General features: G+C 44.8%; 1 protein-coding gene across 15 annotated transcripts in view; it reads left to right on the top strand.

The window, feature by feature from the left end:
* Positions 1-13,572, top strand: part of ICA1 (islet cell autoantigen 1) — a 139,839-nt gene that overhangs the window by 119,060 nt on the left and 7,207 nt on the right. For 14 of the 15 annotated variants that reach the window (XM_058526239.1, XM_058526192.1, XM_058526248.1 and 11 more), the window contains one exon: positions 7,289-7,558. In XM_058526239.1, the coding sequence (XP_058382222.1) occupies positions 7,289-7,558 (270 nt within the window). The remainder of the gene's footprint in view (positions 1-7,288; positions 7,559-13,572) is intronic. The other variant, XM_058526185.1, reaches the window with a different exon arrangement.

The raw sequence follows: 13,572 nt of genomic DNA, 5'->3' as shown, positions 1-13,572 counted from the left end.
AGAATTATCAGAAATGCTACTGCCTGAGAGAGCTGCTTACTTTCATAAGATTCCTCCAAAGCGTGTGCCAAGATGCATTGGAATAAGATTGATATCTTGCTACTTATTTAAAACAACTTTTATACCTCATTGGCTTATAGTTACAGTCTTTGTTTTATAGAATAGCAGCTCATATCCCTTTTTTGAGCACTCAATTTAATTCTAAAGATAGGGAAATGAATGTGCTCTTCCTCAGAATGTGGACTTGTTCTCAGGCAGAAAAATTGATTTACACATTTTCTCAGTTAAATGCAATGTCATGTAATTTCTCGTTTCCCTTTATCACTGCCAGCACACAAAGCCCTTCTCGAGGCCCGAGCCCTGCTTTCTCACTATCTGCCTCTTTTGCATTGGCAACCCCGAGGGTTGCATCAGCTTAAAAATTAACATGGCCATGAGTATAAAAATACTCTCTCAGTGCACAGAGAACTCGGATGACTGAAGAAAAGAACACTGGTTAATTAGTTGACTTCAAAATATGTGCGCTTCAGAAAACTGCCAGAAGGCCCCAATCCTGAATTAAAACACTAATTATAATATGCAAGACATTAAACAATCAAGAAATAAAAATTGCTTAATCCAGGGATGGCTGACTTTATAGGACTTGGGGGCTGTAAGCTCTAGCACCCTGCTGCTTGGGGGCTGGTGCACTCCCAGTGGTAATTCTGTCAGACAAGTAATGGCTAAGCTGTGGTATAATGTTATCAAAAAGCAGACAGCTGATGACAACAGCAAGGAGACAATTCTCCAGGAGCCTTTGCCCAGAAAAGTCACTCTGATTCAGTGTCGTAATGAAATGTATTTTCTCCTACTAAATAGATAATGTAATGGAAAACCAAGATTTGACCAGTTTATAAAAATGTTTTAAGTAAAAAAGAAACTGAGTGGCATTGTGAGATACTTGAAAGGAGCTCTGAAATCACTTATGACCACATGTGACAGTCCTGACCTCAATTCACGAGGTATAACGTGTAGAAGTCTTTGTGTTCCTCAAAATTGGGTCAAAAAAAAAAAAATAGCTGTGAGATAACTGAACAGAAAGTGGTGGTATAAAGCAGAAGAGTTAGATGAATCCAACTCGCCTAAATCCCACAACTTAGCCTTACCCAAAAGATCCCTCTCTAGGACAAGACGAACTGAACCAATTTTTTAAAATTGTAATTGTCCATATTACAATTAAAATGTTTTGTCTTCTGCTGCTTCCTTGGTTACTACTTCCAAACTTATGATTCAAAATTCTGCCAACCCCAACCAGCAGAACGACTGAGAAGCTCATTCAGTAGCTCCCATGGGTCTGGGTGAGAACCTTTCACCCATAGCAATAATACACGTTTCTGTCTGCACCCAGTTTCTCCTGAGTCACTCAGAACTGTCTCCTGCAGTTCTCCATAGATAGCTGACGAGGGGTCCGATTGCTTCCTCACGCTCAATGTGGCAAATATTAAGCTCATTATCTTTTCTCAGAAACTTTCCTTTTTCCCTGTCTCGCTCAGCATCCTAGGATGAACTGCTGGCTGTGGTCCTTTCATAAAATAAGGGTGCACTTTTAAAACCAAATACCATCCTTGCTTGCTCACCGTGTTGTCAGTCGTATTCTTTGTAGACGTACCCCTGCCTCAGGTGTCAAGTTTTTCAGTAAAATTGCTTACTTGTTAAGATCTAATGCTAAAGTGGAGGAGCAGGCTTGGGGATCATCAAAAAGTATTTTTTGAGTGCCCACTCAGGGTCTAGCACTGTTGGGGTTTTTTGGAGGGAGGGGTTGTGTTTTTTTTTGTTTTCACCAGAAGGGAGTTTTTAGAAGCAGTATTCTTGAATTCCAAACAAGTACATTTTGTTACCAGAGCCTTTTATAATGCAGAATATTTTTCTTGCTAGACACTTGTGTAAGGTGGTTTCCTACCCTTCCGTCCTCCCATACTCTCTTTTGGGTGATGTGAGGTCAGTGTTGGTGTTCGGGGTTTTCATGTGTGCTGCAAGTGTGCGGCCTTTACAATTAGTCATAATGTTGAGAGTGGGGACCAGAGAGAAAACCAGAGAAACAGAGTCTTCCTGTTTCACACACAGATGAAGGTAACTTATGTGACATTTATCTTTGTTTTCCTGTGCTCTCATTTTTGGTCTATGTAGTTATGTTTCCATCTTCTATGTTCCTAATTTATGCTGAGGTCATGAAACTCAGTACAATTTCAAAAATGTTACCTGAGTGGGCTGTCACCAGTTTCCCACGTTAGCTTTCTGTCTCCCACACTCTGGCTGAACTGAAGAGAGTTTCCCCTGTATGTCAGTTTACACTCATTGAAAACTCATTGGGTCAGAATCAGGGCTCATTGGGTCAGGATCGGTTTTCCTAGGGACTGGTTTCCCAGGGGCATAGGGTTTTTTATTTTTGAACCCTTGGGCAGTGTAGGGCAAATATGCCCAGTTGCTCTGCCATCCTGGCCACTCTGCCATGGGGCCTGCAGCTGAGAGCGTTGCCTGGCTGCCGGTGGAGCTATCTGACCATAGAAACCCTCAAAACTTTACAAAAGCTTAAATATTAGTTTAACTAAATATTAAATATTAACTAACTAAATATTAGTTATATGAGATCCTTAACAGGCTCTGAAGTGAAAGCAGTGGGCTGCACTGAGAAAACTTCTTGACCTCTGAGCCAGGGGTCCCCAGCCAGATAATCTGTAACTAATAAATTATATGACCTTGGGCAGGTCATCTAGCCTAAGTGTCTTTTTCCTCATCTGTAAAATGAATTAGAGGAGATGACCTCTGAGATCCCTTTCAGCTGGGTATGATTCTGCTCTTTGAGCATCTCATTGGAAGAAAAGAGCAGGTTCCCAGACAGGAAGGCAGGAAAGCATGTTTGAGAAATGGCAAACAGAGGAGTTGTGTCTAATTGTAGGCTTCCCTGAAGGCAGTGTCGATGAGTTGCTGAAAGGGCTGCCTTAGAGCTTGACTGTAGAGGTCCTAAACACCACTGTGAGGAGAGTTACTTAGTAGTCAGAGGGAGCCCTTGAAGGCTTTGAGTAAGGGAGTAATAATCTCACAGCTGAACTGAACAAAGGTATACAGCAGGAGGGTGCCTTTTATAAAGTGCCAGCAGGCTCACCAATGAGCAAACCCGAAGGGCCCCCAAGTCAGGAATTTTCATCAGAGTTCAAGAAAAAACTTGGAATTGGAGATGGAGATTTGAGAATCTTCCCAAGTGAGATGGAACCATGAGAATAAATAAGATCTTCTATAGAAAACATAGGGAAAGGAGATATGATGGCTTAGGAGGAGACCTTAAGGGCAACCAGAGTAGGAAGAGGCAGCAGGGAAAGTATTGTCAAGGAGATAGGAGGACATCCAAGAGAGCTACTTCATGGGGACTCCCAGGAGATGACAGCATTTCCAGAGTGGGCAACAGTGCAACATGCTACAGAGGTTGAGGCCTGAGCAAAGGGGGTTGGAATTGGCCATGAGGATCTCACTGGTAACCTTCCAGAGGGTCACTTCAATGTAGGGATGCAGGAACTTGGTTACAGGCAGCCTGAAAAAGAGTGGTGACAAAGTAGAGTGTGTAGCTGTAGAAGGAAGAAGAAGCCAGAAGAGTAACTTGAAGAGGCGTGCGGGGGGGAGACAGCAATATCAAGTGAAGATTGGCTGTTATTGGGATGTGCGCACATCTTCTGAGGTTGGGGAGAAGAAGCCTTGGAGAATGAAAGACTACAGTGCTGGAGCTGAATGATGGTGGGAGCAGAGCAGGCTCCCAAAAGGAGGGGGAGAGCAGAGAGAGGGCTGGTCTTAGAAAGGCAGAGGGAACGCATGAAGGGTCATGGAGTGGGAGGCCGAGAGGTGAGCTCTTGAGTACATCATGTCTGTTGGCCTTTATTTTTGTTGTAACGTCTGTGGTTGGGTTATCTGATATGAAAGTAAACATGGAGACTTGAGAGCCTGCAAGAGCATGAAGGCGGCTTGGAGTAGTGTCTGTGGGTTTGACACCTGACAGCTCTGCCACGTTTGTTCATCCTTTAAGACAAAGCAGGATGGGGAGCCATAACCTAAGAGCCATACTTGCTCATCTGCATGGGCGGAAGCTCTGACTCCAGTTATCTAGCTCTTACCAGAGCTTCTCTCAAAAAGCTTATCATATCTCTGTGTGTGTCCCCATTTTCTCACAGTGGGGTTGAATTATTTCCAAAGAAAATGATAGCATGATTCTTAAGAGCCAACTGATGAGTGTTATTTTTCAAGTCTCGACTTGTGTGGTTACAGACCTAAACCTGTCCTTTTCTACTTGTAATTAAGTTTTTCTTACAAGTTATGTATAGTAATTTCAAGCATCTTAATTATCAGGGCAATAATTGGGAGGTTCTCGTGTTTTCTGGTTCAAGTCAGTGCCAGTTTCGTTGCTTTTAGCTAAGTAAATAAGTTCTATTAAAAGAGAGAATGTCCACTGTGCAGCTTGATTTAACTGTTAAATAACCAGGACACTAAGTAATAGGCCAAATTCAATGGTAGCCCGCAGACTAAATCTCTATTCAGAACTAGCTCTAGACAATATCATCCACACCACGGGTACTTTTCTCATTTCTGTCACCAAGATTGAGTTGGATAGTATACACTATTAGTCAGGAATCTTTTGGTTGAAAGTAATAGAAACCCTTCTCTAAATAGTTTAGCTTTAAAATTAAAAAAAGAAAAGAATGTATTGGTTATTGGTCCATGTACCTGGGGACACAGTAGTTGACTGGCTTCAAGCAAGGCTGGATCCAGGGGCTTAGACAGTGTTATCAGGATTCTCTCTCCAATTCTTGATGCTGTTTCCCTCTACGTTTGGCTCCGTCATCACTGAGAGCCTCAAAACTGCAGTTTTAGAACTTGGAATCCCAGAGAAAGAGAGAACCCTCTTCCTTCCAGCTTCCGTATACCAAACTCAGGGAAGCCTCTGGCATATGCCCACAGCCAAGGTCACAAGTCCACCTGGGATGAGGAGAGGTGAGGTATCTTAAGTGGTATCTCACCAGGATCACAGGGAGGCAGTGTCTCCCCAAAGGGAAAACTAAAGAAGAGGAGGGAAGAGACACTAAGTTAGCAAAACCCACAGAACTCCACTCTGAATACCATCGCAAAAAGCCTAACCAGTAAAAACGAAGATAGAGCTTTTCCAGTCTGTGGTTATTTTTGGAAGGCTGTAAGTTTGTTATTTGTTGTTGCTGATGTTAGTCATGATCTTCCCTAGATTGACATCTAGACGAAAGCAGTGAAGCCTTCCCCAGGGTGTGACTTAGCGGAGGGCTGTAAAGTGACCCCAGGAGGAACACGAAATTTCCAATGCGCATTTGAAGGCGTCTGTTCCTCTAGGGTCTACATGTCGATTTGAATTGGTTCCAGTAAAATGGGTTTGGTTCAGCAATCATCTGGTTTCAGTCAGGCCAGAAAGTAAACCATGAGAAAAGTTTTGGGCACTCCAGTCCCAACTGAAAGTAGGAAGTACAGAGATTTGTGAAGTTAATATACATAAAAAGGGTGATGCTGAGAGAGATTGAGAGGAGGGGGGAGGGAAGGATGCATAGATGCCTGTTGATGGACACACCCTGTCACAACCAAGGTTCCTGCCTTTGTTCACAGAGATGGGCGATCTCGCCTGCCCTGCCCTGCTTTTCCCACCCTGCACAGGCCTAGGCGGTTCCTGCACTACCCTGTTACTACAGAGCCGTCTCAGAAGCCTGGTTAATAAAATGCCATTTTGCCCATCTCTTCACCACCACACCTACAGGCTATGTCTTGGAGCAAATTCTGTGATAACACAAACAATAAGAGTGCTTAAATTAGACAGTTATCTGATTACAGTGATATTTTGCCCCTATTTTTAAACCACAGTGATATGAGATAACTGGATTCCTCCCCTCCCTGATTTAGAGCCAGTCTGCTCAGCACATCAAAACTCCCCTCGATCTGTAGCTCTTTATGTAAAATGTGGTTAAAAATAGATCCAATAGAGCCAACAGAAAAGCTTCTTCTAAAAAAATAAAGCTTTAATTTACGAATTATCTCATATATTTGAGGAAAACCTGTTAATCTCACTTAATATGACAGTATCAGAATTGCAATATAGCTGAGAGAAAATATAAATCATGATTGTTCCTTCTCTTTATGACTTACAACAAAAATGTTTACAGTTTCCAAGTGGCAATTAGATACCACAACAAAGTCACAGTTGATAAAACCGTCAGTTCTTGGTTTCCAAAATATGTAGAAAACTAAATTGTTATAGGATTTCTGATAGTAATGCCCCTATTCTACTTGTATTCAGTAGTCAGTGTTCATATTGTGAGAATGGATCTCTTCTTTAAAGTCCTCCTTCTGGATAGACAATGATGTTGAAGGTTGAATTTCTTTTGGTCTTCCTGACAATACTCCAAAGTGGGTGTTATTAATATTATAATTTTATAGATGGAAAAACAGAGGCCCACAGGGGTTAAGGGTCTTGCTGAGGTCACACAGCAAGTAAAGGATGGTCCAGGGCCTCCTGTTCTGGTCCAGTGCTCATTCCAACCTTCAGAGCTGTGTCTCTGGCCTCTGAAGTTCATCCTCTAGGTGGTTCTGTGATTTGCCCTGTCTTCCCATCGTTCTTTCACTGCTGCCCTGTGGCAAAGCAGAACTCCCCTTCTTTGCTTTCTGCAGTTGGGCTGCAGCAAAGGAGAAAAGAAGCAAAGATGCCTTTCTTGGTCATTGTGGGACTTCCTACATCCTCCGCTCCCCTCTCCTTCCTGGGCCAGTCAGGGCATGGAGGGGGTCCTCTCCACATCCTGGATGGCAGGGCAGGCTGCAACATGGCGTGTTGGCTGTGGGTTTAGGGCTTGTTGTGTGGGAAGATGCAGGAACCTATACAAACAAGGAATGAAGATCTCCAACATGCCTTCAATCCTGGCTTTGTTTCATATCTGAGAAATGTTTTGATGGTAAATTTGCTTTTATATTAAGGAAAAACCAAAACCCTAGAGTTTTTGTGGAAACTATTTCAGTGCAATTCTAATGATGTTCAGTAACTGAACTTGCCTTGAAGGAAGAGGGATAAGGGAGAAAGGAACTAGAAATTTAATTCTGAAATTTTTTAAGAGAGGCTATAATGGGATTAATTTATATTTTGATGAACTTTTCTTAAATCTAGCTATCTCTCCAGTTTGCCTCATGCCAACCCCCCTGCGTTTATTCACAAGGGCTTGGGCCCTTGGTGGTGATGTGTTTTGTGCTCTGTTACTTTAATCAGCTTGCCTGGGCCCAATGGCAGGGACCTTGGAACCTGAAGGTGCTGACAAAGATGACCTGCTGCTATTGAGTGAGATCTTCAATGCTTCCTCGCTGGAAGAGGGCGAGTTCAGCGAAGAGTGGACTGCTGTGTTTGGAGATGGTCGGCTGAAGGAGCCAGCGCCCACTGTGGCCCCAGGAGAGCCTGACCCCAAGCCCCAGGCAGGCCCGGGATTCCTCCCTTCGCAGCTTTTAGACCAAAATATGAAAGACTTACATGCCTCGCTACAAGGTATGTACTGCGGGGATTGAAATGGGGTGTTTTTATTTCTTCATTCTTTGTTGTTTTTTTAACCCAAAGGCCTATTCTATCTTTGTCTTTTTTTGTATTTTCTGATTTTTATTTTATATCCAGTGTCTTTTTTTTGTTTTTCTGTTTTTGTATTTCTCAGTTATATCTGGTAACTTTTTAGCTGAAATCTCAGATTCATATTCCAGCTTTAAGACGTGTTACAGGGTTTAAAATCTATTCCTTCTCATAATTTTCTCCCCGTGTTGACATTTTCTATTAATAAAAGGTTAGAGGGATGGTTCTCAATCTTATTGTCTGACTTTGATTTTAGACTTTTTCATGGCATACTTGAGAGGATCACATGGCTTTCACAGTTCATGGACCTGGTGGCGTAGCCTTCCCTGCCTGGCCATCGCCCTAGCTGAGTTCTCCCATATACGCACGAGACAAAGTTCTCCACATTCTCCTGTAGACATACCCTCTTTCTGGGTGCCAACTGATGTTACACTGGGCTTCTTAACTCTTTTCACACTAAGTTTATCTTACTCTTGCTCTCTCTCTATCCTGGCCCATCCCTACCCTGAGTATGCCCTCAACTCAGCTATTCCTATTCTGCTTGAAATACATGGCCCAACGGTCCCATGCTTCTCAGCCAAAGCAGAAATTGAGTTTCCACCCTGATCAAAAGTGGTCGGCAACATTGGTAAGGGTTTAACTTACGCTGAGGCTCACCAGTAGCCCACATGCTGGTTGAGAATTGCTGGCATGGGGAGCATGTTGATTTAGAGTACAAAAACTAAAACTCAGTTGAAATCTAAATTTTTAAGTTTTGAGTTTCTAAACAGACCTCAGGAAGGAAACCATTTTCTAGTATTTCAACACTTTTTTCCTCCTTTCATGTCATTTTAATTGTAAGACAGGAATCACTGTTAAGAAATTCTCAAATTGTTTTGGTTTTGCCGTGAATTTAGACTATCTCCTTAATAAATACCATGTTTATCTGGCACTTAGAGCTGAGAACAAACAGCAGAGCTGGAATGATTAAGTAATTATGGGCTATTAAAAAAAAATCTCAGGTCTTTGGAGATGAGATCATGGACACAGCATGAGTTGGTGGACAAGACAAAAAAAAAGTCTTCCCTCTTTTTTATGAAATACATGATTCCTTCTATCTTCCTTTGTGAGTCCTATTTTGTAGCCATCTTGTTTATTTTCAGTAATGAAGTTAGAGATAGCAGGGATAAATGAAATTCAGAAATTCTTCTCCACCCTGAGTTTCACCCCTAGGTTTCACCTTCTCTTTCACCGGAGCCCCAGATGAGCAATGCTGCCATGACTTGAGTTTCACCCCCACCCACCTGTGGTGGAGGTGCTAACAAGCCATGGGAGAGTCGGAAGGCCAGAGCCAGGATCCACAACACAGATCTCGGGGCTGCTGGAGACTCTCCAGCTCTGCTGCTGCATGAACCCACTCGGGCCCCAGCGTTGGAGACACCAGAGCCCCTGCTATGGACAGGGAACTGTGGTGGCAGTGCTCCTACTTAACAGGGGTGGCTGAGAGCCATTCACTTGTGAGTGCTCCATGTGACAGCCCAGAAGTCTGAGCCCCACGCCCTCTTCCTGAGCAGGCAGAGTGAGAAGATCTCAGCTCAGGGCCCAAGGCTGGGTGCCCGGAACTGTGCCTGATGGCTATGACAAGAGCAGTGGCCGTGGGCTTTGCACATCAGCCTTGCCCCAAGTCCAAAGGAAAGGCACAAGGCCACACTTGGGTCTAAGGAAGGAGGTGTTCTGACAGCTAGAGAGAAATGCCAGCTCCTACCATGGAAAGAGAAAGAGGTCCTGCAGAGGAAGGCCATTCATTTCTCAGGCAAACAAAATCTCACTTGAGGTTGCCACCCTTCTAGCACTTGTGCAAGTTTCTCATTCATTCAACAGATGTTTATTGGGTCTTTCTGGGTGCCAGGCACTGGGGATTCATCTGAGAACAAAATAGACACTTCTGCCTTCCTGGAGCTCAGGTTCTAATGGCGAGGAGATGACGAAAAATTAACATAACAAAGAAGCAAATCACAAAGTAGGTTCCAGAAAGTGATCAATGTTATGGAGAAAAAGAAAAAGTAGAGCCAGAAATAGTGTTAGGGGGATGGCGGGGTAAGTCAAGCTGCAGAACTAAACAGGATTCATAGTGAGAAGATGAGATCTGAGCAAAGACCTGCAGGAGGTGAGAGCGTTAGCCATGCGGAGATTGGGGCAGAGGGAACCCCTGTGCCAGTGCGGAAGAGAGGTCGTGCCTGGTGTGGTCGAGGGTCTGCAGGAAGAGCACTGCGGTTGGAGTGAGGGGAGAGGCCCTCAGAGAGGAGCGGAGGCTGGGCACATGCACCTCATAGCCTTTGGAAGAACTTGGGCCCTTTTTTCAGCCCGAGTGAAATTCGGAACCATCACAGCATCCTGGACTAAGGATGGACATGATCTGATACACCGTTTAAAAGGATTATTCTGTCTGCTAAAAGTGTCCTTTCCTCTCCTGGTTTCTGTCAAGATCAATGTGAAAGGAGTTATTTTGTAACCTGAGTTCTCCTATTTCCTTCACACGTCAACAGTCACAAACTGAATGTCTGTGGAACTCAAAATGACAGAAAAAAAAAGTGGAACCTAAGTGTTTGAAAGAGGAAGCCCATTCAGCTTCCCACACCTATGATTCCCGGCAGGCGCTCCCGCAGCTCCACCCTGGTGCTGCCCCCTGACTCAGGGAACCTTCAAAACCTAGGGGGTACAAAGAGAGACCACACTCCCTGCTTCCATGATTGGTCATGTAATCCAATCACAACCACATTCTCTGCTTTGTCAGGACTCTCCGCACCCCCCTGAAAAAGAGGAAAATATGAATGTTGGCTCTAGATTTTTTTTTTCCCATTGCATTCATGGTCTAGAAAATCCATCTATTTACATGAATTGCAGAAGTATCTAAATAACTATTAAACTTTTAACACCCTGTATTGAAACTGCTTCCTTGGATTCTCCAGATCATCTCAAAAACCAAATTAAAAAACCACTGAAGGGGCCGGCCCGGTGGCGCAAGCGGTTAAGTGCGCGCGCTCCGCTGCAGCGGCCCGGAGTTCGCTGGTTCGGATCCCGGGCGCGCACTGACGCACCTCTTGGCAAGCCGTGCTGTGGCGGCGTCCCATATAAAGTGGAGGAAAATGGGCACGGATGTTAGCCCAGGGCCAGTCTTCCTCAGCAAAAAGGAGGATTGGCAGATGTTAGCACAGGGCCGATCTTCCTCACAAAAAAAAAAAACACCACTGAAATAAGTAAATAGTCAAACTACATTGGCTCAATGAGACACACAGTGGTAGGGAGTCAGAGCCTGGGTTTTATTCTGCAAACTCCCTTCCCCTCACTCATTCTGCAACAATTGGTCTGGCCAAACTGTCTGGGCCTTTGCCTTCTCGTCTGTAATATGAAGTATTAGACTCACTAAATAATCTATCAGGAGAGACTCTTGTCATCCAAAGGAGCACCTTCCACCTCTCCACAAGTGTCAGCTTCTTGTCCCTGGGTTAACCCCCACTCAGAGATGCTGAGGTCCAAAATTTTGTGATTCTGTGGATCTGCCATTTGTAGCTGGTGAAATAATGATAACTGGCACCCCGTATGGCACATGCTACGTGCCAAGCACCATCCTGTGTGCTTTTTGTGTCCATTAACTTACTCAGTCCTCACCACCCCCTCCCCAGGCAGGTGCTGTCATCAGCTCCACCGTATAGCCCAGGAAACTGGGGAGGAGAGCGGCTAAGTCATGTGCCCGAGATGGTACGTGCGGCAGGAGGCAGGCTGGCTTGTGAAGCTGAGCCATCTGACTCGGGAATCTGTGCCTTCCACCGTTCTGTTCTGCTGCTTCTCAGTACCATGTCTCTGACGGCAAACGTGCTTCCCCGACAGCTCCCTTCAGACCTCTCCTGGGATGCTCCTGGAGGACCAGGACTTGTAATGATTAGCCTGGGCCTGGGCACACACAGGGACAGGGATAATGGGGTTGTCGTGGAGGAAGAATGTGGGTGTGGGGAGGCAGGGTCTGTGTCAACCACAAAAGTTGGATGATGTTCCAGAATAGAATCTTTGAAATTGAGATTGTCTACAAAATTTTCACCTGTTCTGGCAGCCGTCCGCCCACACGTTCACTCTGGCGCACTCGTGCCCAGTCTCGCCACCGTTGTCCTAGCTCTCTGTGAGGTCCAGGTCGAGCTGTATCCTCAGGGTCAGAGTGTCAGGAGGACTGAGGTGGACCGCTCCAGGCTACAGCCACAGCCACCTCCACACTCTTCCACACGCCACATTCTGCTCTCATTCGTCCTCTCCCTGTCCCTCGTCATCTCTTCAGTCTTCTCCCCCCTTCTCCCCACTTTTCTCTCCCTCCCTCCCTCTCTTCTTTGGCTTCTTTTCTCCCTCTGCTCCTCAGTGCTCTGGGGGAATGGAAAGGAAGGAGGATTTAGTGAGAGAACAATTATATCTTCCTCCCCACTCTCTTCAAGCTCTAGGAGAACAAAACAGAGGAACTTAATTTAGGACCAAGTTGTGCTGAAAATTCGAGGATGGCATTAATTTTAGCTAGGATTTTTAAAAGTTTCTGAAGTTACAAGCATGATGGGGCTGGGGTTTCCTGGGTCATACAGTGACGAGAAAATTGTCCCTCCCTGAGGCCTCCTGAAGTGAGTAGAGGGAGAGCCAGCCAGAGGGGCTGCCTGAGGGAGAGACTAAGCAAGGCTGATAGGCCTCATTCGACAGTCTTCTCGATTCTCCAACAACACACAAATTTAATTTAGAAATAGACGCTGATACTGAAAAGATTACCATCTGCTCAACTTACATGCACCAGGATATCTTTTTAATTTGGTATTCTGTAAACCCAAGTTAGAAGTCTTGTTCCAGATTCTTACAAACATACAGCCCTGTGTTCCCTCCTTCTGGATATTCTTTTGTGTTACCCAATTCCAAGGTGCTGTTGCCATCTGGGTGGGTTTCCAGTTAAGGCTAATGTAATGTCAAAATTTGGGTTATCTCAAACTCCCTTTTCCCCAACCAGAGCTTACCTCTTGCTGTTCCTGGCTTAGCCTGGCTCCAGGTAACTGATATTTCTGTGACTCAAATGGAATAAGGTGAAGGAAAAGACTGTGCGGCGCATTTAAAGATAGTTTCTACACAGAGCAGGCACTCTCGGCATGAGCCAATGGAATTGTTTGTTCCATCAAAGCAGCAGCACTTTCTAAGCCTGCTGAGGAGCATCCACAAGTCTTGGGTATCTGTAGAATTCAAGTGCCTCCATTAGTCCACAGAAGGAACCTTGATGACCATCTACTCCACCCTCATTTTATAGATGAGGAAATCAAGGAATCCCGGCAAGGTCTTGTGACTTGCCAAGTTGTTGCTGTTTTATTCACCATTCACATAAGGTCTCAACTCCTCAGCTTGGCTTACAAGATCCTTTAGGACCTGACCCAGGTCTCGTCGCTGCCCACACCTTTACTTAGCATGACTTACTGACATTGTTCTGCTGGAGAACCATGTATTATGTCAGTAAGCTGGACTCCAGCCATAGTGAACTTCAGTGAGCCCATCTCCCCACCGCTGGGCCTTGGCACATGCACTCCCCTCCCCTTAGAGCATGCCGCCAACCTGCACACCCGTGATGCTTGCTTTACGTGGCTAACTTCTCATCCAGGTTCTCAGCTTCTTCTTTCATCCAGGGAGACTTCCTTGACTCCCGCCTCTCCCCAGAAGTCAACGTTAGCTGCTTCTGCTCTCCATTCCCTTTACATCCAGTGCTTAATCATTCCTCTTATCTCATCTCATTGTAAAATTGATTTAATTTTCTGTCTCTTGCTTTAATTTGTTATGGGCAGGGCCCATATTTGTGTTGCTTACCCTCATATTTCCAGAATATAGCTCAGTGCCTGGAATACAATAGATATTCGAAAAAGACTTGCTGGCTGGCTGGATGGATGGATGGATGGCAG

This window comes from Diceros bicornis, chromosome 3, assembly GCF_020826845.1.
Source record: "Diceros bicornis minor isolate mBicDic1 chromosome 3, mDicBic1.mat.cur, whole genome shotgun sequence".
NCBI classification, from domain to species: Eukaryota; Metazoa; Chordata; class Mammalia; order Perissodactyla; family Rhinocerotidae; genus Diceros; species Diceros bicornis.
The sequence above is the reverse complement of the archived record's forward strand: the minus strand, read 5'-3'. Positions and strand labels throughout refer to the sequence as shown.